The following is a 25309-nucleotide window of genomic DNA, read 5'->3' on the forward strand; positions in this document are numbered from 1 at the left end:
TACTGCAAAGCTGTGCAGATACAGAGATGCTCTTTTCCATGGAAACCATCTCCAGGATAGTCTAATCCTTGAAGCAATGATTCTCTGGACAGAGCTGGCTTTAACTGTAGAGTCCTGGTTTTGCATTTGCTTTCCTCATCTCTATTTTCCCCCACAAACTTTCTAGGGAGTTAGAAGAAAACATGCCTGCTGTTATGTTGCTTGCTGAGGCATCATGGAACATGAAGACGAGCTGCTGAGGTTCCAGCAAAGAGTTGCCGTGACCTCTCAGCTCATGGCTATTTTGGCATTTTTCTCCCTTCCCCTCCTTGATGGTAATTATTGAAAATGGAGGTCTGGCTAATTAGCTGCAGTTGTGGTTTGCTTGAAGCAGGATCAAGCTGGGATGGAAATAGCTGCTGGTGCTGCTCACTACTTAAGCCAGCACAGAAGCAGCTTATGCACACAATCAGCATAGTCACATCCTGTTAGTGCTGTCACAATATTCAGCCAAACCTCTGGACAACATGGAAGCATATGCTTCTGGTAAGTTTATTCTTTGCTTTATTGTTAATTGTTGTCTGTGAAGCTGATTAGGTGCAGATGGAGTGGGGAACTGTGAAAGAATCACTTAGAAAGGACTTTAGTGTTTTCTTTCAGAGTATTTTGACAAGTTTTCAAAAAAAACAACTCTCCCCCTCTCCCTAGGTGGTGGGGGAAAACACCCCAAAACCAAACTAGGACAGTGGTCCACATTGCATGCTTGCAGCTCAAAGAAAAAACATGCAGCATTAATGTTTTCTGAAGAGCAGCTACAGGGCAGCATTGTGATACATGTAGCGAAAGTAATTACTAGGTAAATGCTTTGTGCTGGACTTCTACTGTCTTCTGTATTTTCATTATTGTAACAAAATTGTGGGAGGGAAAGGGGGAGCAGTATCCTTTTTCAAAAGATAGTGAGCTCTGCTCAGTGTGTAAAACATCTTGAATTTGAGTCCCCGGTGTACAAACTTAGAATCATGTTTAGTGCTAATGTCACGGCACTATTACTTTACTGCTACAGTTGAGAGCTCTGCAGTTCTTCCTGGATTAGCTTGTTTCTGAGGCTTGTACCCCTGCTGTGAGCTCCAAGCTGTCATGCAGCTCACTGAGTCCTGCTCTTTCTGGGGTCTTCCATCCAGTCCCCTTCATAGGGGGACTTGCATAGCTTTTGCACCCTGTAGTTTGCTATTGCATATATGGCCTAATTCTGATGTCTGTAGTTTTATTCTGTTTTCTACTGCCAGTCCTTCACTGTTGGAGTTATTACCAATTCACACTGAATGTAGGAAAATCAGGTTATTTTGGTAAGCTGTAGATTTAGAGAAGGGTAAAACAGGAAAACTAGGGGAGCCAGTGAAGTTATATACACAGATACATTATATAGATGTAGGTCCCTTAAGTCTTTAGTTAATGCAATGATGCATAATAAGGTTTAGGTTTTTGTTTTACGTCATGCGGTTCCCATGTCTATCTCTACAGGTCTGTTCTGCCTCTTTGGGGGGGTGGAAGGGAAAATAGTGTGTTGCGTGCACCTAGGATATGTGTTGCATGAAAGTAGGAACCAGCTTGACTTGGTGCATGCTTCTTTCCCTACAGTCTCTTACATCAGTTTAGTGTAAGTACAGTAGGAAGTTTCTCTTCAGTTTAGCTGTATGATACTCTGAAACAAGTCAGCGTTTGTGAGGGGCTGACTTTTCTCCACGCCACACTGACATCCCTTTATGCATACGCACTGTGCCTATCATAATCTGCTACACAGCATAGTCACCCTGCGTTAAGAGGGAAAAGTTTCTGATGCCAGATACTGCCTGGACAAGACGTCAAAGGCAGCAAAAGTAACAAAAGCCAAACCACTGAACTGTCCACAATAGCCTGAAATTCTTGCTTTAAATGCATCTGGAAGAAGTTTATGCATCGGCTTGCTTTAAATGCATCTGGAAGAAGCACTCTGTCCATGTTACTTCCCCAAGGCAAGCAGATTGTACAGACATCACTGTATATTTTGCAGTGCAAAACCCAGCTGTAACATAAGCAAAAGTCCTGCAGGAGAAGGATACAAGGCTATGGTAGTTTTATCTGCTATGCAGTAGTCAGGAGTTAGGGTGCTCTGTACCTCCTTCAGAGAAGTTTCCCATTTTATGGTCTCCATCTTCCATCAGGTGTTGTTTTCTTCATTCATGTTGATAGTCTCCCTTCCTTTAGGAGGTGCTTTGGTCTGCACCATGTGCCAGAGGTGAGTGAGCATACCTGGTAACTCAAGTGCATTCTTTCTGCTCCTAGTGTCAGGAGTGAAGGCTCCCATGCATGAGGACCTATTAAAGGAGCACAGCAACCACAGGCTTGTACAGTGGTGGCTGTGACCATGGCTGCCAGGCCCAGTCAAAGCCAGCCTCGCTCTCACTTGCCTTCCCTTGTCTGCTAAGGCACCACGTTGTTGTTGGAAATGAGTTTCTGGAAGCGATTCAGGCATAGGCCTCCTTCCTCTCAGGATGCCTTTATGAGGATTGTTATTAGCCCTTGAGCCAGTAGCTACCTTAAAGACTTCTTGAGAATGTATTTGTGAAAAGGGCCGGAGAGTTCTGGACAAATCAATCTTACTGTGTAGATGATCTGCATATTAACAGTCTCCTGAAGCATTATAATCTCAGTGTGTATCCTGATGAAGGAAGAAACTCAATTTGTGCCAGAGTTGCTCTTTGTGTGCAGCTCCACAAACTCAACATAGCTACAACAGAATGTGATTTACTACATTGTGTTTCCAAAAGTACCATCAGTACATTTTAAGATTACAGGAATTCAAGATAGGCAAATCTGGCTGACTCTTCTGATGCTCTCACCTATAGCTGGAAGGGGATCTCTTCAGCATGATGCACGTTGCAGCAAATCTCAGATTGGAGAGTATGAAGCCTACCATGGAGAGGAGGCATTTAGAGGGAGCTTCTGGGAAGTGGAAGTATAGATGTGGCCTGGAGGGTTTGACTGGGGCTAAGAAAAGATAAGAGGTGGAACATTGCTGTTAAGGCTGAGGTAGGTAGTACAGTCTCACAGAATTCTCTGTCTAGTTTCCACCCTCATAACAGTCTCCCAGCCATGTCCCCTGGACAGGGAGACTTCCTGGGTAATGAAATTGAGGATGCAGCCAAGGAAGAGACTAGAGCAGGGACAGGATTATGGAAGAGGTAGAGCTAGAAATTTTATCCTTCAGGTTAGCCACTTCTTACCTGTTCCCCCCACAGCTGAGTTTCCTCTAAGAGGCAAGAGATCCAGACTTGCAGCCTGCAATTTGAGGAGTGTTCCTGCTGTGCTTCTCAAACGGCAGATGGCAAGGGCAAAAAACATCTCTGAGAAGTTCTGTCTAATGCCCTTTCCATCTAATCTCCTTATCTGGACACTGCTCTAATGTTCAGTTCCAAATGCCACATCCTGACCCTCTAGGACACTTGGCAACAAGAACCTATTGGGTAAGAATCACTGTCTCAATCGTGTTGCTTTACGTTTGGCCATGCCCTACATTGTTTCTCCATTTCCTTCCCAGCCTCCAGAATATATTCAGAGAAGAAATATGGTTTATAGAGAGAAATCTCTGGTATTGAGTTTAGTTGTTCTGGGACTGATTTTTTTTTTTTTAGAAGCAGTTAAGCACTAGGGGACCAGATATACTAAATAGTTCTTAAACCAACCCTATGAAAGAAACACCATATTTCTGAAATTTAATGGTAAAATTCTACTCATTCCTCCCTTTATTCAAACACAAGGAGTTTGAAAACACATGCTCATCTAAATTACCTTTAATGAATCATAGTGGACCTTTTCCTTCATGTAATACTGACTAATAGAATGGATTTCCTACATAAAAAAATTTATTCCTAGATGTTTCCTCTGGTGGCCTGTTTCCTATAAGCTTGATCAAGGCTTAATTAATTAGCATGCATTCCCTTATGTCTGAGACTCTTTTAATTAAAAATACTAAATAATAAGGACTTTGAAGTGGCAAGGGTGGCAGTTTAAAGGAAACTGTAGTGCAATGAAAATATTTGCATACTTCTACAGGTATGAGTGGCTGTATTGAAATTAGTAGGTCTAGATAAGTTTAAGAACAGAGAAGTCAGAAACACATGTATAAGCATGTTGTATTGTTATAAAAATCCTTTAAAGAAGATACCTTTAACTCAAGCTATGTACAAACAGTAAATTAAACTAAATTGTCCTCTTGTATCCAATTGGAGGGTGGAAGAAATAAGTTTACTAAGCAGTACTCCTTAATTGCAGATGTTTTGAACAAGCTTGCAGAGCAGACTGTGTGAGTACATGCACACTAATTGCTGTAGTGCTTTTCAGATATGCAGCCTATTTCTGATACTTTGCTGGGAAGAGAGGGAGATGAATGAAAGCGTGCTAGTGTCTGTGCCTTGAGCAGCCAAATCATTTAGAATGTATTCTGCAAGTGGTTGTGTCTATGATAATCTGACCATCTGGACCACTCAGACGAGATAATTGGTTTTTACTCAAGATATAATACAGAGCTCTTAGGTAGGGTCCTTATTGCATAGTTCCCAAGCAGCGTGATTCTTTCAGAGACACTCTCAGACTTCCCATTTTTCGGCAGTGTGCGCAGCTTCATTATTGCAATTTAGAAAGAGAACTGGGAACTTGAATAGTGAGATCAGTTAGTGCACGTGTGGCCAACTCTGACCTTTACAAAAAGCCTGAGCAAAGGATGGCAGAGAGATTGAGTGAGCAGTAAATGATTCCCATCCTGACTATGATGTGGCATTGGAACTAATACTGGTCCAAGAACTGGTTGCTTTCTCAATGCCTTCTGTGAGATTTGTCTTGGAGGTACTCTGGCCGTAGAAGCCATTTACAACTGGAAGTAGTGTGACTGAAGAGAAGGGTCCCCAGTGATGTTTCTAGAACAAGCATAGCTCGACTACCAGTTTTCTAGGTAGAATTCAAGATTTACTCTGCTGTTCTCTGGAGATTTAGGCAAATTTGTATAAATATATATGTATATATATATATATACACGCACACACATATGTACATACATATGCACATGTGCATATATATACACATACACATGTATACTCACACAAAGCTTGTTTCTGTCAATGTTAATTCCTCTAGAACATTTACAGAATGAGAGCATGTAAATACAGATGTCTGTCAGGGTAGAATGAGGTCAGGCAGCATCTGAAGTACAACCCCCATAGGCAGCACCATAGGCAAAGACTGTCACATGTGTAACTGATGCAGAACAAAAATTTTGGTTCAATTGGTTTGATCTGGCAAGACAAAAAGCTTTTGGCAGAACAGGCTTCTTCCAACTTTGACATGAAAACTGCATTGTCACCCAAAAACTTATTGTGAAAGAAAATCCCCAGCTGCTTCACCTGATTAGCAGGGTTAATCTAAGGCACATGACAGACTTCATGAAGGTTGGGTAGCATAATGGAAATGAAATCATTTTATTATAAATGTACTGCAGAATTTTACCTAGACCGAGCTAAATGGACTGGGAGGAAAAGAGTCTTTGACTGTTTAAAGGTTTTGTGAGTTATCCTAGGCTTAGCCTGAAAATACTGGAGAAAAGCTATGTGTAGCCTCTGGGAATTAAACCTTCACTTATTATTTACCTTGAAATTTTCCTCATGGTGTCATTATGTGCTACATTAAAGTAAACCAAGTGTGAGTCTCCTTGAGAGAGCAGAAAAGTAGGACCAGTTAGTTGACCTGTGACACAGTTCAAGGGCTGCAGGACTCTAATCCATTTTTGCTAGGAAACATAAGAATAACCTCAACCATTATGGTGTCTTTCTGTCCCCTGCTCCCCCTTCCTTCTTCAGTGTTTCACTATCTTCTCTCTTAGCACAAGATTGCAAGCAAGTAGATTCAGCCCTTGCAGAGGGCATAGAAGATTAGCAATATGACTTGTTTGTCTTTGCTTCCTGAAAAAATGAAAAGGATTCTGAGAGGAAAAGGAAATGCTGACTTCCCAGCCTTATTTTAGGGATTTCTCCCCCCTTTCCCTCCCTCCTAAGGAGTGGTGGGGGGAAGAGAGGGAGAGGGGCCAAACCTTGGTGGTATCAGCTGTAAGGAAGGATCTCTTTAGCTTTCTCTTGAATTATCTGAAAAGTTGATGATCACTGCACAGATCTCTAGGTTTCCTGCATACAGCTATCTCCTTCAATGCTCTGTTTTTTGAGAAGCTATTTGAAGCGTTTCTGCCACCAGTTTTGTCTCAGCAATGCAGGAGAAATGCTCTTCAGTCACATGAACACTGAGCAAGAGACACAGCTGTTCCTACCTTCCCTCTTCCATGGTCTCCATCACCATAAGGAAGGTGCAGAGGGAACTGCTTGCATTTCCCAGAATGTTCTCATGGTAGGGAAGGGTGAAGTCACTTTCTCATAATACAGTGCAGCAAAACCCATTGGGCAACTCTGCAGCTCCGGTCAGGCTTTCTGAAAGCAGCTATACTATGCTGTTGAAGCCTCTTGTTTCTTTAGAGAAAAGGGGAAGGTGAGCAGGAAAAAAGCTGCAGCATTGCTAGTATTAGCAAGAGAGAAGAAGAGATACTATGGATGTAGTGTCTCCCTGGATATATGGGAGCTGAAGAATGTTCCAATTATTCTTTTTTTTTTTCCTGGAAAAGGTAAAAACCCTTACTTACTGGAGAAGTGTGGTGCTTTGTCTCTAGAAGCAGAAGGGATAACTGTGTGGGCAGATGAGTCTGCTATACCTGGCACTTCTGGCAGGCAGATAACCCTAATGCTTGAAGGACCAAGTCATAGTTTCTGACTCGAAGAAGCTTCTCAAAGAAACTGTTTAGGTAAAGGTCAGATCTGCTCCTGTGTGCAGTCATGCCACCACTAGAGGGGGGAAAGAGCATGAAACATACTGGTATGTGTTAGCAGGTTTCTGTCCCCACTACTTTTTATCATCATTCTTTCACTGAGTTACTATCTGCATGGGACTGACTTTGTGCATTTCCTGCCTGTGATCAAGCACTCTTCTAATATTCTGTCGTTGCTGTACATGCCTTTACAAAAGAGATTACCAGTGTTGACGGTAATGGGCAGAGGGTGGCATGTAACCATTCCCATCCCCCTTATGCTGCATTGTGGCCATGTAATTTATCAGTACAATAGATGGGGAACACATCTAAAATTAAAAGGTTTGGGGCATCCAGAGAAGCAGGGCCGCGCATGCGCATTCCTTTAAGACACAGCTTACTCGTGTAGCCTGTGAGCTAGCTACAAAGCACAGACCTTCCAGCTCCTAACCTCCTGACTGAAGTACAGGAGTATGAATACATTCAAACAGCCAAGGTACTGCTGAATTATGTGCAGCATTGTATTACGGTTGCCCCTTCCCTAACAATTTATGCACAACTAGCTGCTATTCATCTGCAATTATATACACCCCTCTCCTTTCACTAAAGGTGCGTCATCATCTGAAGTTGTGTAGCGTCCATTAACTGCAGTATTTCCTATACTCTTAGGAAACTGCCTGCACAAATATCTGCTTACTTATCTCTTATTTTCAGACTTTCCTTTAGCCTCCTCACACCCTACTCTGAACAGACAGAAGACAGCAAAATCGGCCAGGGATGCTTTATCAGCATATAACAACAAATGCCTCACAGTTCCTCAAAACCGACCTTCCTTGCACACTAGCAGAATCGATGGAGCTTTTGAACCATCTGGCTATATGGAGTCCTACAGCAGCAGTTCTGTAAGTAGGATTTTATGTTCACTGATTTACCTCTAATACCTTTGAGATGAGGAAGAAAGGTTTGGAGCAGGGAGACCAGAGCATGATGCATTCCTTCTGTGCATTAGGCAAATCACAGCTTCATTGGGAAAAGCAACTGTGCAAGTAAATGGATACTATACTACAGCCTTAGTTGTGTAGGCTTTCTTGGTGTATGCTGAACACTAATTGCTGCCTTGGTGGTCTCATCAAGCTTTTACTAATTATTTACGTGAGTCAAAATCTCTCTGAGCAGGAGTAGGGGGTTGCTCCTGGAGCAGGAAGAGAAGTGTTAGTTGATGTTGGAGTTGGTGACTCCTGTCCAGATACCTTGGTGACCACCTGGGCCAGCATGTGCACAGACGTTATCACAAGCTGGACTGGAAGGCGGAAGCACAGCATGGCTGCAGCCTGCGGTGCAGAGATGTTGTTAGAGGAGAGAGCCCCTAGGGTATTTTTATGGTGATAAACTTGCTATTAGAGGACTAGAACAAAATTATTATGAAATGCAGATCTTACTTTTCCATTGTCTTACTGCTTGGGTGCTGGCTATTTGTCTTGGAAACATTGAGAGGCGATAAATGTGGGACTGAAGATGATAATCTAAATTACCATCTTCAATCTCACATTTAAATTACTGACATTGACTTTTGCAATGGCTATAAGAGAATATGAGACTTGACAGTCAAGATGACTCTTGACAGTCCTTTCGGTCATGTTTTGCAAATTGCAACTTATTTTGTGTTCCTCTCTAATAAGATGTTCTTGTGCCAGAATGTCACACGGTTAGGAAAGCCTTGAAAATTAAGGGTCAGAATCGCCTCTCATTGAAGTCTGTGGAAATCTTGACTTGTCTTCTGTGCAACAGAAACCAGTCATAATGGGGCCAACACTTTGCAACCTGTGGAGGATGGGGACAGAAGAAAAAGCAAGAGTCAACAAGAGGGAGAGAGGCACTATTGTATCTGCTCGCTTTTTTCCTCTTGTGTAGCTCCAGCAACATCTCATGTTGCTATGGTGAGCTCTCAGGTGGCTGGGATGAGGCAGCTGGCTACGCACATGTAATAAACAGGAAAAAACATCTCAGCAGCTTTTTAATCTTCTCCAACCTCCTTGTTCCCTCTTTGCATTTTATTTGTGCTTCTCATTTCTGCCCACACTCTCCAATAAGGAAGGGGAGGATGCTTAGAGATAATCTTCTCTAGAGTCAGCTAATGTGATAACAACCAGGCAATGGTGACATCATTACTTCTGCACTATATCGTGTGAAACTTGCTGGAAGGGAAACTGCAAATCTGGACCTTGGTGGTTTTTTTCACTGTGGCAGGGATGGATCCAGAAGGTCTGCATGGACTGCCTGTGAGTACTATGTGAAAATGGCTCAAACTAGGAAATAGGGAATTGTTGTAAAATCCTTTCTCCAAAGTAGTTTTATATTCTGCCAGAATATTGTGCTGAGTGTAAGTTTAGATGTGCCTACAGGGACTGTGTATATGCTATACACAAAGTATGTGATAAGTGTAATGTGCAGAGCAGATTATTTGGTGATAATTTCACGAGACAAGAATAGAGTATGAATGTTAAAAAAACAAAAAAAATTAAAACTCCCAAGATTTATAAACGGATATGGAGACTGAAAGCTACTTTTTTTTTGTGGGAAGCTGAGGCATGAAGTGCAGTGATGAAAAAGGAGAATGTCTGAGATGCTGGGGTATATACAACATGCACATTTATATTTACATGCCTTCAAAAGTTCATGTTGTGTTAACAAATGGGAAAACTACCATACAGTATGCTTGGTTAACTTGGAGTTCAGGAATACCAGTACATGTAATAGAAGGAGAGGCAGGGAGAGAAAGCAATCTTTAACTGCTACAGTGCCCTGTCAAGATCTTACTTCTCCTTATTCTTGTATGGCCACCTATGTGAGCCATAAACAGCTCATAGAGTTAGGTTATGAGTTGATTGCTTTAGATCAGGATGACCCTATTTGTTTGCTTGTATGCAGTTTCACAGTTACTGGAAGGCTGGTATCACTTTAATGAACAATGCTCTACAGGGATTAATTCCTGTGTAGAGAATTCATATTTAGTGTTAAGCTGAAAATGGTGGTTGTTAACAGCTTCAGAAAAGGTATAGGCTATCTTAGCGAAAGATACATTGGCGAATTTGGTATTAGAGTTCCACGTAGGTACTACAGAATTGCTGTCCACACTGGGGTGTGATGGCGGTTGTTAGAACAGAGGTGGTTTCATTCCAGAAGTATTTGGATAGTGGAAAAGAGGTGGCAGAGATGGTCCAAGTGGCAACTGAGTGGAACATAGAGGATCTGAATTATTGCAGCCATCAATTTCCTTTTGCAATATTACTGTTCGGTCATATAGTCTATTACAGGATATTAAATTACACATGAACTAGCACTGTTGGCCATCCATTGGCAAATACCAGGGATTAGGGAGAATATAGCCAAATTGTTTTTGCCTCGCCCTACCCTTCCTCCCCTTGTATTACTAGGAGGAACTATTTTCATTTTTCCTTTTCAAGCTCAGATCTTTCTTCCATTTCTTGCTGCACATAGTTCTGTGCTTCCCTCCCCTGCACGGCTTTGCTCCACAACATGTCCTATGTTATACCCTAAAATATAATGTGACCCCTACCTATTTCCATTCGTCAGTCACATCTTCAAATGCTGATGTGTTCTTCTACATAGTATGTGTAAGCACCGCCCAAAGAGACACTGTGTATGTGCGTGTACCTGCGCATCAGATAGGTGGATATCCCATGTACTGCACAGTAAGGTTGGAAGCTGCTATTTTTAGTCTCATTCATTCCTTTACAGTTAAAGGAGCTCAGCATGACTTAATTTGATCTGCAGCGTACAAATTTGCAGGTCATACTCCCAGTTATTGGGTCATATCCCAAATTAATCTCCAGGTTTTTACTCTGTGTAAAGTTTAGCCCTCTGCTTCTTTTTGACTTGCTGGATTTCTGCCTGTGAGATTTGTCTGCTTCTTTCCCAGATTATAAACAACTACCTGGACGGGACTCAAGGAGGGGCTGCAGACGGGACATCCCCAAGCGGCATGCATTTCAGGGACAGCAAGAGAAAGGTAGACTACGTTCTAGCCTACCACTACCGAAAACGCGTTCCTCGGCACCAACCTGGTGCTGGCTTACTGGAGTCTGTGCACAGACCGGCCTCCTTGGCTATAGTTTCAAACGGAGAGACTGGGAAAAGCTGTCTCGATCAGCAGGAGCAGAGCTGTGGGGAGCATGTGCCACCAGAGCAGCCAGGGCTGCTGGAGGCTCAGGTGGTGGATCTCAGCCCACTGGATGCCTTGGAGGAAGAAAAGAGAGTTCAGAGGGAGGAATATGAACGCAACCTGGTGGAAGCTGGGCTGGAGATAGAAAAAGATCTTGAGGTAAGAGAGCGGAGGGTGCAGGGTCAAGCCTGTCCTGCTGCATAAAGATTGTTTGGGTGCAGGGATTGGGACTGCAGGAGGAAGAGCTCCTCTGCCGATTGGCCGAGCAGCTGAGGTGGCTCACATGGTGCCCCTGAATGAGGCCTCCTGCCCGTGGAGCTTCATTTCCAGGAATGGAAATGGAAATATTCACCATTGCTTGCTTCAGATAATCTTGCAATACATTATAGGCCTAATGTGTAGCCCATTTTTATCTGTGGATGTCCTGCCATTAGTTTCAGAATATAATCTTTGCCATTCTTATTGCATTACATGAGTATTAACTGAGAGGAAAATCAGGCCTATGTTGTCTCTGGAAAAAAAGGAACATATGTAGCTTTCCTACTAATATAGCCCCCCTTTTTCCCTCACCCTTGCTTCTGTGCATGTAATATATGTAGTTTCTCCTTGAGCCATGTGTAATGGCCATTTTTAGCAGCTGTTCCTGAAGATGCTGTGTTACTACCAGGTTTTGATTTCAGTGCTGAACATCCCTGGACCAAATGCTGCTCCTGCAACCCAGAAGTAGGAATCTTCAGAAATATATTATACAAAATATTTCATACATGCTTCAAATACGGAATGCAGCCAAAAAGATGGAGAGGACATTTTTGTATTGCCTGGTTCTTATTGCCTGAAAAATACTTGGTGGTTATTGCTGTTTAATGTGTAATTAGGTAGAAATTTCACTCTTACTTCAGTTGAAAATTGAAATTTATCAGTTGAAATTTATCCTTAACACATGTTTATGATGTTGGAAAGGACTATAATTACATCAATTGTGAGCTTTGACTTAGTTGCCAGTCACCACACAAAAAAAATCTGCAGCCACCCAGGGAGTTGAGCATGGGTCTTCAAAATCCCATGTTGATGTACTGAGTACTGCAGTATCTCTTTGGATGCCTCCAAAAGCCACACATATCCACATTTCTTGAAGGGAAATCCCTGCTGGGTTCTAGCTTTAGGTGCTGTATTTGACACTGAATTTAAGAAACTTCAGGTCTTCATTTCAGAGGTGCTGAGAACTTACATCTTGCACTGCTTTCAGTGCAACCAGGCAACGCTTCCAAAACTGGAACAAATTGCAGATTGCATCTGAAAACTTGAGCCTAGCTGACTTGGCACAGTGCACACCCATTAAATCACTGGCAGGGATAGAAAGAAAGAGACCTTTTGACTCTTAACATCTTCTTTGCTCTGTTTGCTGTGTTGCAGGTGGTCATGGGTTGTATTTCATTGCATAGCCTGGCTGAGCCATCCTTGCACTAAGAAAAAGTGGTCTCAGATCCTGATGCGTTTATGCAAAGCATTGGGGTTCAGGTTCAACAGCGCTAACACGTGACTATCTTACTGCTTTGATTGATTTATTTATTTTTAACCAAATTGTATAAACCCCATGAGAACAGCTGTTTTGAGAGCCTTCTTTCAGTTCTGAATTAGATCAGAATCTGAAAACTCTAGCAGATTTGGATTTGATTATTCAACTTATCATTTACCAAAAGTTCAGTTGGATTCAAATTCCAGTTTGGACTCCTTCTGAGAGATGATGTGTGCTCTTGAATAATGTACAAAGTAATAAATGATGTCAGAGCTCTGATCAGGAAAAATCTTTTTGTCAAAGTTCTCATCCTGAAGAGGAGAAGGCTTATTTTCCCAGTGAATTGGAAAGTTCTGAGGTATTTGGTGATTGATTCTTTTAGAGAAAATTTATTTCAAAAATGCAATCCCATCTCTTCTCTATGTGCATGTACATAGACATACACTGTACTTACTGACAAAGCCAAGTAAAGAATCAGTGGAGGAATCTCTAGAATTTCCTGAGAATCTGAAAGGGACTATGTATTGTTCTTTTTTTTTTTTTTCCTTCTTGCCCGAGAAATATGGTGTTTACATCCTTTTAGTTTTCTAAGTTTGCTGTGTGCTTCCCCCTCCTCTCTTATTTTTGTAACTCCTCATGTTGAAGTCACTGTCTGTGTTATCTCACTGTAAATTTCATAGAACATGTTGATCAGGCAATATAATGTAGGTGAAGAGTATAGTTGACTTGGTGTTAAAAAATTGTGCATTGAGCTGGTAGGAGAACGTTTTCTGATTTTAGTCCTAGGCATGAATATGTGTCTATAGAAACATTAAATGCAGAACAGTCCTGATGACTGCATGCTGTATGTCCAGTGTATAGTACAGAGGATGTTCTATTAGTACATTTCTGGTACAGCACATATATTGTTCTTTATTTGTTTGCTTCCCTCCCCCCCACTCTATTTCAGTGCTAGTATAGCTAGCACTGAAACTGCTAGCTGAGCGTTATTAGAAGCTGAGATGTGTTCTGCAGTAAATGTCTCTGTCTTTGAGGCATGTGTTCTGGGCCAGGTCCTAGGATGAGGCTGATCCCTTGCTCATAGTGCTGGCTGCAGAGGTAACTCAAAACAATTCTCCAAGCTGCAATTTCTGTTGGCTAGTGATTCCACTTTTGCACCCTTGTGTTAGAACAGGCCTTTGTGTCTCTAGCTTATGGTACCTGCATGTGTTCTTACAAAAAAAAAAAAATTGGTTAAGAGCAGTGGGACATCCTGGAGACAATCTCTTTCCTGGAACAGCATCAGCTTTTACTTGAAGCAGTAGCAATAGGAAGGGAGGTGGCATAAACAAGTCTGTGCTAGGTCTGTGGTCTTCAGTGCTCATCTCTGCACAGTCCTTTCTAGGTAGCCTTTAGTGGCTTTACAGCTAACAAACGTCTTTAGTAGGGCCTGTGTGGATCTGGTTCTTGTTAACCCTTGGACAAAAAATTAAAAGGGGTCAGGACATTGTCCTTTTTTTTTTTTTTTTTTTTTTTTTTACTGATACTGTAGAAGTTATGAAGGATATATTTACTGAGTAATACAGCATGTAATGACTTCTAATGGCATCTGATCTTCTTGTGGCTGAGAAGTAGTTTAATCTGTGATCTCAGTTAACCCTAATTTGTAAAGACAGTAAGCTTCCTTAACTTAAATGAACTAAGTAACAGCATCTTTTGCATCTGACTTGGTCTCCTCTGCATTTAGCAGACTAGAGTCCCTCCAATTGCTGCTTTGGTGGGCACTCTTTAGAAGTCAGGAATTTCATCTCTAGGAACATAGGACAGCATAATGACAGTTCAAAAACCTGTATTTTATTTCTACAACTCTTCTTTTTCTACAAGCAGAAATTTCCATATGTGTAAGTGTGTGTTTGGGGGTGTATGTTTGTCTATGTGTGTATATACACAAAGGCATGTGAGGATGAATATGTAATTTTATCTATTTCAAACAATTTTGCTTCTTTTAAGCCCAGCTGTTAAGGTTGTTATATGCTGAATAACTGAGAACAAATGCCATTTTCAGTTGTATTGTCAACTCATGGGGTAAAAGAATAGAGACAAGTGAATAAAGGAAGATGCATAACTTCCATGTGAAGAGGGGAGCACTACTTTTTATGTGAACATGTGGAGAATAGGCAGGATTATGGCGTGTCTCTATATCCACCCAGTTGTTGTTTGTCAATTAAGGAATTTTTGCCTAGTTATCACCTTTTTTTTCTTTTGTGTAGCTTCCTATCATTCATTATTGCTGTTCTCCAGAGAAAGCTTGTTCTCTCCCACTTAATATAAACTCTTTGTTTATTTCTCTAACTGAAATATTATCTTTGGTGTACAAGACAGGGTGAGCAATGGTGGTAATGGACATAAAGCTGTGTTACAAATTTTTCCTTGCTAGTATGACACTGAGTATGGATAGTGATGGACAGTAGTAACTAGATGCGATGACCTTTTTACCATCATCCCTGGAAAACCTGTTCCTGATCTGTAACATTTATTAACGTGTTATAACAGTTACTGGCACAACCTGCTTCCAATCTTGATGTTATGAATGTCACTGGAGACCACAGGTGGGAGATCAGGTTGAAAGAGCTCTTTGGTTGATCATCCTGTCTTCAAACTGTAACACTTGGGTGGTCCAGTTTAGCCTGTGCGCACAAAGCCAATTCATTTAGCATACTTCAGGGTTATGTGGAAGTGATTGTTGGTGGAAAGGGTAGGACAGGAGAAGAAACTCTCCTAGTCAGATCTGCTGACAGCAGCAGAGCAACAAAGAACTACTGTTCTGCATAGTTTACAATGGGTAAAAAGAATGCATCTGTGACTGGTCTGTTTGATGTTATGAAAGTAGGTGAAATAAGCATGGTACTGACTCTTGCATGTGTATGTAGAATTAGCTAGCCTGTATTTTACAGTGTTACATAGAAAGGCCTAACCAATATAGGTCCTGTAAACACTTATGCTAATCTGCATAGTGTTAAGCGTTGGCAGGCTTTGCTTCCCCTCCTTCAAAAGTAACACACAGTTAAAACTACAGTAAAATTCTTTTTCCAAGTTGTCTGTGCCAGAAACCAGATTCTTTGACATGTCTCTTTAAACTGCAGAAGAAGGTCAGCCGGTCCCATTTATCCTTATGAGTTAGCTGGCAAAGCCATGACTGTCACCTCCAAATAAGCAGTATTTAATGCCCACTGAAACAGATTAAATTCTGCATTGCATATGCAGAGAACTGGGTTTACGCAGAACAGGCTGAGGCTTGGAAAAGGCTGAGATATGCCCTAAGAGTACCATCAAGTATTCCATCTTGTTTCCCAAGAAGGGCAGTTAAATGCAGTTACCACTGCAACTAGTACTTGGGGTTGGTTCTTTTTTTTCCTTTCTGGGTAAACTTATCCTTGTGTTTCACCTAATATGGAGCATTGGTAGTTGACTTAAATTTGAATTGTACTACTGCTTTAGTGATTGCAAATGCAACATGTACTATATTCAATCAGTATTATGTGTGGCAAAAGCATAACAGGAGTAGAATGGAAAGGCACTGGAGATGCATCCTGGCATTTTGACAAAGTGGATCACTTTCCAGCACGTTAGAAACAAAACATACTTTACTAAATAGCATTTAAGAGCTGAAAATATTTTTTAAAAGGAAGATGATGATAGTTTTAAAACTAAGCGCAAATGACCCTCCAAGAAGCTCATTTAACTTGAATTCTTGAGCTGGCATAGTTTTAGGGATGTTTCTATAAACTCTTTTGGCTACTTTACACTTCCAGGCAAGAGGTCCTTAAGGTCCTCTCTGTACTAGCTTATGCAGTACTGTTGACAAAAGTGTTGCTGCTGCTGCTACTGGTTGTGACTGGATTTTTTTGCTTAATATTCCAAGGCATGTTTTTGAAGTTTTGTAAACGGAGAGTAAGTTATACCACAACTTCCAACAAAGAAACAGAACCAAACAGTGATACAACCAGATGTTACACAAGGGATTAAATCACCCTAGGTGATTAAATCACCAAGGGTACTCCCCCTTTGTAAATGGGAGAAGGCTATATCTTTTGCCTTTTGTCAGCTGTGAAGGGCAAGAGTAGCCAAAATATGGTCCTGGTAACTTATTAACTAATATTCTTTCTCTGCTCCTCCTATCCCCACCTCTTGCTGAGGACCTATCTGTTAAGCAGTTTGATCACTGTTCTTGCCAAAGGAGAGTGTTTTTTTTTTTCTTGTTTTCTTGAGTCTTAAGAGTGTATGCAGAGTAATGTAGTATTGGAAGGAGATTTGGGTCTTTTGTGCTCTAGGTCTTTGAACTATTTCACTCTCTCCCTCTCTGTTAGTACGTTTCCTAATACCACGTTTATGTAAAATAACTTATTGAACTTATTGTAGCTTTTTTTTTTTTTAAGTGCAACAGCTACAACAATGCAACAAACCTATCTGGTTTTGAAGACTGCTTCAACTTAAAAATACATTGGTATTCGTTAACCATTGGAATTCTAGTGTTTCACACTGAAAAGTACTAACATTTTCAGCTGAGAGATTAATTCTTTGCTTAATTTCCTTTCTCTCTGTAGAATGTTTTTTTCCTTGACAAAATCTTTTCTTGGTATAAGATGTTCAATGTTTATTTAAAAAGTTATGGATATTGTTTAACGGAGTAGTAATTAAGATCCTGAAGAAAAAATCTCTCTCTCAGATCTACTGATGTGACTTGCAGTTGATTCCAAGAGAAGCATTTGATGCCCTTAGTAAATGTGAGGCATTTTGCAGGTACGTGGTATTAATATTATAGTTGTCTCAATATGTACTTTGATCTAACATACAGAGGAAAGCTAAACAGTAGCTTACATGAGTTTTAAAAGCATGAAGAAATCTAATATGGGTCTTCCCTCTCTGTTTGTATAGCACTCATAACGAGGGTATGACAGTGCTGTTTGGGGCCTCTTGTTGCTCCCATTATATAAATATTTGATGGCTATTTTTCAACTTCTCTGGTTACAGAAGTATTAATTAGTTAAAACATGTTCTGCCTCTGTATGTTACTTATACAGGACTGAAATGCAATACAGAGCTGTTATAACATTAAACTCGAACAGGTAAGGAAAGGATGCCCCTGTAAGGAAGGGATTTCAGAGACAATGAAATGGGCATGAGGAAAATTTTGGCAAGATGATTAACTATTTAAGGGAAAATTAGCTCTCCATTTTTTTTAGAGTGGATTTTGGATCAGCCCCATAGGAGTTGGGTATGGTTCAATTAATATCAAAACACTGCTCCATGATAACAGGTAGCTGGGTGGAATGATTGTACTGTCAATGTTGAGACGTTTGTATTCTGAGTCTAGTTTTTAATCATTATGTAGTGACTTGAATAAAAGAATGGGCAGATAGATTTACTCTGTATATTTTAAATATCACACAGAAATGTTATGCTCAGCTGTTTGGTACCTAGATCAAGATGGTTTCCAAGGTATTTAGAAACAATTGGGAGGTTGTATACAAAAATGCGCTTATACGTTATCACTAACATTTATAGAGCTCTTGCACCGGCAGTGCTAAATCTTTTCCTTCATCTGCAGATTGAGAAACAGAGAGGTTAATATCATGAGTTTTAGATGGAGGCAGATTTGGAGTGTATATCTTGGTGGTCCTGGGTGAGGAACAATCCTGTTTTTACACGTTCTTATTTTTACAGAATATTAATTCTACCAGACTTGCCAGGCAAACCGCCCAAAATCACATTCCCTTTTCACTAAGTGTTCTGGGTTGAGTTCTGTCACCTGTGGGGGTAGCTTCTTCCATTTCTACAGACTGCCAAATCAATGAGAAGTCTACAAAAATGAGTCTCATTTCCTCTGTTGGGGCATAGCAGGGAGAGAACTTGTGTGTGTGTGTTTTGTCAGACGCTTGTAGGAAAGGGTAGGAAAACTTAACAAAAACAGCTGCATGGCTTCAATGCCTGCAAATATTTTTAAATTATCAGTGGTCTTGTTTGCAGCAGAAATTTTAATCTGTAAATTAAATCCACAGAGACTATTAGAAGAGCAATAGAGGGGGCCCTGAGGGATGCTGAGCTGTGTTGATGACGCTGCAGTAACTAGAGAGCCACCAGAGGAGGCTTGGAGGCTCAACAAGTGATAATTTCTCTAAGCTCTTTAGAGCAATTCAGCTTGAACACTAGTTCCACAAAAATAAAGTAGTAAAACATGAGATAGACTTGGGAATTTGGTCCTCAAGTTTGTTGCTTTCTGACCATTTAAAGTGTGTGTTGCTGTTGACTGGGGTGGGGGAGCAGCTTCCACGGGTGCTTGGAAAGGACCACCTCAATAGCAGTACCTGCTGCCCCACGTATCTCTACTCCTTCTTCGGTGGGTGTAGAAGTCCTGACTTTCTGGCATGCTTTTGCAGGGGAAGTGATACTGTCCTTTGCTGTCTCCAGGAAACAGCCTACTTGGTCCATGTCAACAAACAGCCCTATAGGTATCTCTGAGACCAAGTGAGTTATCGCTCCTGTGTTCCTACTGATTAACTGCTGTATGATTTGTTATTCTTTGGAGGTCCTGTTTTTTTGTCAGGATTTTACTGCTTTCACATCTATATTTAAAAAAAACCAAAAAAACAAAAAAACCCCCACAAAACTTAGGGAGGTTTGTCCAGAACATCTTTGTGTAAGTGAGGGAAATTGAGAATTTCACTTGGGAGTAGGTACAACCCTGTACATTATGCAACATGTAAAACCAGGGAGCGTTTTATATACATGTATATGAGTGTGTGTGTATATACAATATTCACTTTTTTATATTGTTTTATAGAAGAGCTGAGCTAAGAAGGTGCTGCTCTGTTCTTCCCTCGTGCTTTTTGGCCTGTATGAAAGCAGATTAAAAGGCATTCTCTGTCTGAAAACTCTACTTGTGTCTCAGAGACAAAAACCGAGAAGACAAATGGGCAACAATGAGAAATAAATTGATTTTTTGCTTATGTGGATGACACAGTAAGGAGTAGGATTTATTCTGTAGTCAATTCTTTTTCTGTGGAAGATGAGAATGGGTACGTCTTTTGGTGGACAGAGACAGTGTTCGCTTCCAGAGCAAGAGAGAACAAACCAGAACTGCCATGACTTCTCATCGCAGTACAGAAGAACGGTTTTATGTGAAGCAGTTTCTTTGAAAGCAATCTTCCAATCTCTGCTATTTCTGTTTTGGCCTCTGATGCAACTGGCTATAGAAAAGTCTCTACTATCCAGGGCTTCTGAACTGTATATTAAGCATCAGTCCAGTGTGTGTGTGGTTCTGCCCCTGCTCCCTTCCCCCCTAGCTCAGTAACCATAGCAAAGGCTGGTCCATTTTTATGGAAATGACAATACTCCTGAATTGCTTAACTATTTTGAGGAGGTAGGAATTAAAGTATGCAATGGCAGAGATAAAAACTGCAAACACATGAAAAGGAGACTAAAAGCCTAATACAAATACAAATACCAACCAACCAAAGGTACAATGACAACTGTGCCAGAGGAATGCCATAAAGTGACATCCACTAGCTTCTGCCACCTCCATGTTGGGAAGAGATTACAGTGAGGAAAAGGTAGGGAAGCATCTGACTACTGAAGTGAATCTTTGAAGGAGGGTAGAACTGTCTTAAAGAAGAAACAAGTTGCCAAAGTATGGGTGCAAGGAAGGGGGAATTTGCTATCCTTGAGAAGATCCAGAGAAAGGTAAGGCAAATAGTAAGTCAGGCTCATGGGCATCCTTTATGGTTTGGACACTTGTAAGGTTTTTTTGCTTTACTGATGGTGTGTGTGTGTGTGTGTGAAATTCTGCCCAAATTTAAGTTATTAAAAGTTCGTTCCTAGTGACAATATGATTAGACAGGCAAGCTAATTTCTCCAGGAAGACAGCCCCTGTGGGGAAGGAATTATTCCCTCCCAGATGTGCAAATGGACCTTTTCATGGTATGTACATTTTGAATTGTTGTATGGTATATGAAAGGGAGGCACTTCAGACTGGATTCATGTTAAAGCTGTTAAGCATGCATAGTGGAAGTGTCTTTTAAAAGACACTTTTTAAAAGTCATTGAAAAAACAAAAAGTCATTTCCCTTTTCAGAAGGGGGGGGGGAAATATGCACTCAGTGGCAAGAACTTTTGCTTTGTGTTGGAAAGGAGCACATGGTTTTTTTGAGTTCGTTCTGCTAGCTGTGTTGTACTTAAAGAACTAGATTTATTCCCTAGACATTGTCACATTGTTTAATGAAGTTAACACAAACAAGAGTGTTTTGTCAAGCTTAGGTGCAGCTGAAACCAAAGTGATTGCTGTGTAAAGACAGAGGAGAACACTGGAAAGAAAAACAATTCTTAGAAATCAGAACATCCTCTTCAACACAAACTGTTTCTTAAATCTTTTCTAGAGCTAAGTTTTAAGTAGGTGCTGAACTCCCCCAACTCAGTAACAGTTTGTGTGGTTGATCATAGATTTGGTGGAGGAAACTGTCATAGAAACAAAGATTAGTTAATTGTCCAAATTTTTGGCAAGACAACAAGAATCTGAAGCTCTCTTGCTTGCTCGCTCTCTCTCTATATATGTAAAAAATAGAGGGAGAAGTGAAGAGCATGGATCACTGCTATATGTGTGCTGGGTCTGTGAGGGATGTGACAATGATTTGAATTTTTGTTTATATATAAATTGTGCTGATAGTGACTGGGGTCACCTATAGCCTTCTGTAGAAGACAGCTATGGCTTCCCCCGCTTTGGAATTTTATAGGAGGTCTGGTGGTAAAGCAACTGAAGAAAGTATATCTGAGAGAGAATGAGTTACCAGTAGTTGAGGAAAAATGAAAGTGTATAGACTGATGTTCCTTCTTATTTTTGGAAACTACCTCCTTTCTAGGGAGCACGCAGAGAGAAATCAGTCAGAAGTATTCTTCTAACAATGTGGAGGTGGCCAATGCTTTCTGTAGGTTAGTGTCAGGATTGAGTACACTGGAAGAAAACCAACGTCTTCCTCTTCTAGAGGAGCACTGCGCACTTTTCTCAGACGCGGCATCAGTTTACCAGCTGGAAGACAGGGAGTACTTGGCATTGTCGATATGTTCACCAAAGTTGGTCATGGACTCCTTGGAGTAATTTAGTGATACAAAGAAAATTCAGAATCTCAGAAATGCAGAATAAATTAAAGGTCTTGCACTTGCAAATGCCTAAGCAGAACTCCAAGCTAGCACCTAATGCTAGTTCTAGCTACTGTTATTCTTCCCTAATTTTTTAAAATGGGGGAAAAGGAAATTGCTCACCATCCCATGTATAGATTTCTCCAAATGACTGAGTTCAAACTCTTCTCCCATTGAAATGGAACATCCATAGGATGTAAAGGATTGCTTATCTTTTATAATTCTTTGCATAAAAGTTTTAACTCTGATGTAGGTTCTGCAGGTCATCTCTGGTTTTCCTGGATTTAAGTGGCTCCCTCCCCTGTCCCCCCCACTACCCTACACATCTCCCTTAGTCCCATTCACCTGTAAGTTCTAATCCTCTATTGTCTGTTTTGTAAACCACTGGTGTTCCTGCTCCTCCCCCCTGCCTGACTCTCGTATTCCAAATGTCTTTTTATGGGCTTTGAATAGTTGTTCTTTGCTTGCCTTGTCACATTTAGGTATGTTCAACTGTCACAGAACCCTTTTAGGAAATCAAGGCAAAGTGGTATCCTAAAGATCATACACCTATGGAAGGCCATTAGAAGGTTAGTGCTTCACTTCATTGTCCACACACTGGATAGTGGGCTGTGGACAAATTTTTATACGCTATTCTTTGGTTTGTAGGTGTGCTCTACAGCTTTTGTAGGACAGTCAATATATTATGGTCCCCTGTACCTCTAGAAAGTCTACTTGCTTGTCACAGGTGTCTTGAGTTCACTGGATAGCATTTACTCTCTATCTGCAGTGGCACTGCTCAGCTTTCGCAGGTCAACGCGTGGTAACTGCTTCATGTCAACAGCATTTGACCTACTCACCTCTCTCTGGCCTCTGCCTATTCGTTGCTGCATCAGTCTCCCATAGGGTTGCTTACCTATCTACCACAGGTCTCTAACTTGTCCAGGATTCTCCACTTCTGTCCATGTATCATAGGATGCTATTCACATTCATATACTACATCTGTATCAATCCTGCCCTTTCCTGATATGATTGTGTATCTGTCTTTGGCCTATATGAAGGCCTATATGAAGGCAATCCTTCATCCTTTCTTGCTCCTCATGAATTATGAGCAGTTACAGGCCTGTGTGAAGTCATAATGTCAGAGAGAGATCTGCTCATCTCTGAAAGTACCTTTTGGGATTGCTACCTACATGAAGACATCTTACTTCAAGACTGCTTATCCTTCAAAGACTTCTGTACATATTTTTGTTTCTCCCTTATTCTCTCCTGTCTTTGTCAGTTTAGGGATACTGTGTCAGATCTTTACAGACTTGCAAATCTCTTCACAGAAAACTCTGCACAAAACATGCTTTTTAAATGCTCTAGGATCCATTGTAATTTATTGTTAGTTTCCACATCTTCCTTCAGATACTCTATTAAAATTATCAGCTCAGTCCCTGGCAGGACAAAAACTCTGCTTATTTAAAGGCTTGCGGGAGTATGTTAAAGACAGCTGTTCTTAGGATTACAAGTTAGCTGTAGTTTATGATGCAGTGATTGGTAACACTCCTGATACTAGTATAGCTGTTCTGTAGTACTGCATTGTGCTTCTTGTAATTAATACTCAGTTCCCATTATTTCATAAATATTGTAACTAATTATAACGTAAAACCGATTTTGTTAATGATGTAGAATTCTGCGTACCAAAAAGACTAACAAGTAGTTCTGAAACGTACTCCTTCAGTTGTATGCAACTGTGGTGATTATCAAAGAGTAATTAGCATATAATTACAGAACACTACAATATAATTAAAATCACATTAATAAGTGTATCCAAAGAACTATATATTTAAAAAACTGTAAGCTAAATTGATGAAGTGAGACAGTGGGCATCTTCCCACCACCTGGATCCCTAAAAATGCATGTGAAGATGAAAGATATGCAAGATAAGGATATTTCCTTAGTACAAATCAAAGTGCTACTTCAAGTAGATACAGGACAGGGTAAATTCACACTCATGTAAAGGCGAACGAGAATGAAAAATTAAAAGCTGTATGTTAGCAGCATTCCTATATTAGTTCTCCATTAATCTTTATAGTTCTCTTAATTTTTACAAATGATAACCCTCTGAGCAGGTGTGCCTTCCACTGCTTCTGTTCTTCACTCAATATTTTTTTTCTTGTCAGCACATGTCCTCTGTACCTTTTCAGCTTTTCTTCCTGCTCAGAGAGCTTGTGTTTTTGTTCCACCACCTGCCTGTAATAGTAATAAGTAAAAATTATAATTTTATAGTTAATAAATACAAATTAAATGATTTGAAAAACTGTTTAATAACTATACATTTATAATCTGTTTTGTTCAGTTGACAGCAGAAGGTTCACTACTTCTGAAAATTTAATCTTATGTTTATTTCTAACAAACTGTGTATTGCAAATACAGTATGATTAAACCTTGATGCGTGCCTGTTCACGATAGTGTTTTGGAGTGAGATTTTAATGGAAGATACATTTGTGATTGATCTAAAGTGTTTAGGCATTCATACCAATATAGTGATTATTTGTGGGGGTGGGGAAACAAAGTTTTATAAACTTTTCACAATTGCAAGCATCTTCAAGGCACAGCTCCATGGCAGTTTAGGCTTATCTAATTTAGGTTAGAGCTTCTGTGGGTCTGGCCCCTTCTTCCCTATTTCTGACAACGTGGGGCTAGCCTTCGTCTTGCAGACCTGCTGGGAGTTTGATCACTCAAAGTGCTGAAGCAGTTGAGAAGTAATCGCTTTCTTAAAAATAGGATTTGGTTTTCAAGGAGCTATATGAACTCTTGCAGTTAATTGCCTGCCTTAAAGAAGAAAAAAGTGTAATTGGAGGATGCTCATGCTCATTCCTCCTAGTTACTCTCCATGCTACTTCCTATGTTCAGCAGGAGGAAGGTTTGAATGTGGAGGCAGTTTTCCTCAAGGGGCAGAATTCAAGCAGGGGACGCAGTTTTGGGTGTGTGTGTATACTTAAACGTGTGTGTATATTTATATATATTTTTTAATATGTGGACTTGAGGTGACTTAAGGCACTTTCTAGACTTTCAGAGTTATTAAGTTGTTGTGTATGTGCACTTTTGACCAAAATGAAGCATTGTGCTTTTTTTTTTTTTTGGTAAACCAACTCTATGAATATTTTAAAAGAGCTAACGCATGTTGCAGATATTTAGTTAACGCTTTTTATTGACATGAAATTTAAGAAAGGTCTAAAAATATAATATCCGACCATTATTAAGAGGTCATTTTGTGTATGTGTGAATGTTCCAGCTGAAGCCTGTTTCAGCTGAAACATCTGTTCAGTTATCTGTGATGGATGTGTGAAGTTTTTTGGCAAAAGCTCTGCTCAGTGTTTGTAATAGTTAACACTACACTTGAAATTTCATCTTTAAAGTTTTAACATCATGTGCGAAAGTGTTATACCCAGATCTGGATCTATGTGGTTAGTGCGGTTTACACTATTGTTGGGGCATACAGCAGATAAGAATCCAGTGTGTTCTGAATAAACACAAAACAGAAGGATAGAGGCTGTTTTACCAAGACTGTCATTCGAGTGCAAGGAAATGAAACAGGGTAGCCAAAACAAATTGCAATG

At 40.4% G+C, this 25309-nt stretch overlaps 1 protein-coding gene across 2 annotated transcripts in view; it reads left to right on the forward strand.

Annotated features, from left to right (window-relative positions):
* Positions 1 to 467: 467 nt before the first annotated feature.
* Positions 468 to 25309, forward strand: part of ANO2 (anoctamin 2) — a 212167-nt gene continuing 187325 nt past the window's right edge. Inside the window, exons 1-3 of one of the 2 annotated variants that reach the window (XM_068953763.1) lie at positions 468 to 525; positions 7571 to 7758; positions 10797 to 11198. In XM_068953763.1, the coding sequence (XP_068809864.1) occupies positions 507 to 525; positions 7571 to 7758; positions 10797 to 11198 (609 nt within the window). In that variant the 5' untranslated portion in view covers positions 468 to 506. Of the gene's footprint in view, positions 526 to 7570; positions 7759 to 9049; positions 9136 to 10796; positions 11199 to 25309 lie in introns of those variants that run through there. The other variant, XM_068953769.1, reaches the window with a different exon arrangement.

The sequence above is a fragment of the Struthio camelus genome, chromosome 1 (assembly GCF_040807025.1).
Source record: "Struthio camelus isolate bStrCam1 chromosome 1, bStrCam1.hap1, whole genome shotgun sequence".
NCBI lineage: Eukaryota > Metazoa > Chordata > Aves > Struthioniformes > Struthionidae > Struthio > Struthio camelus.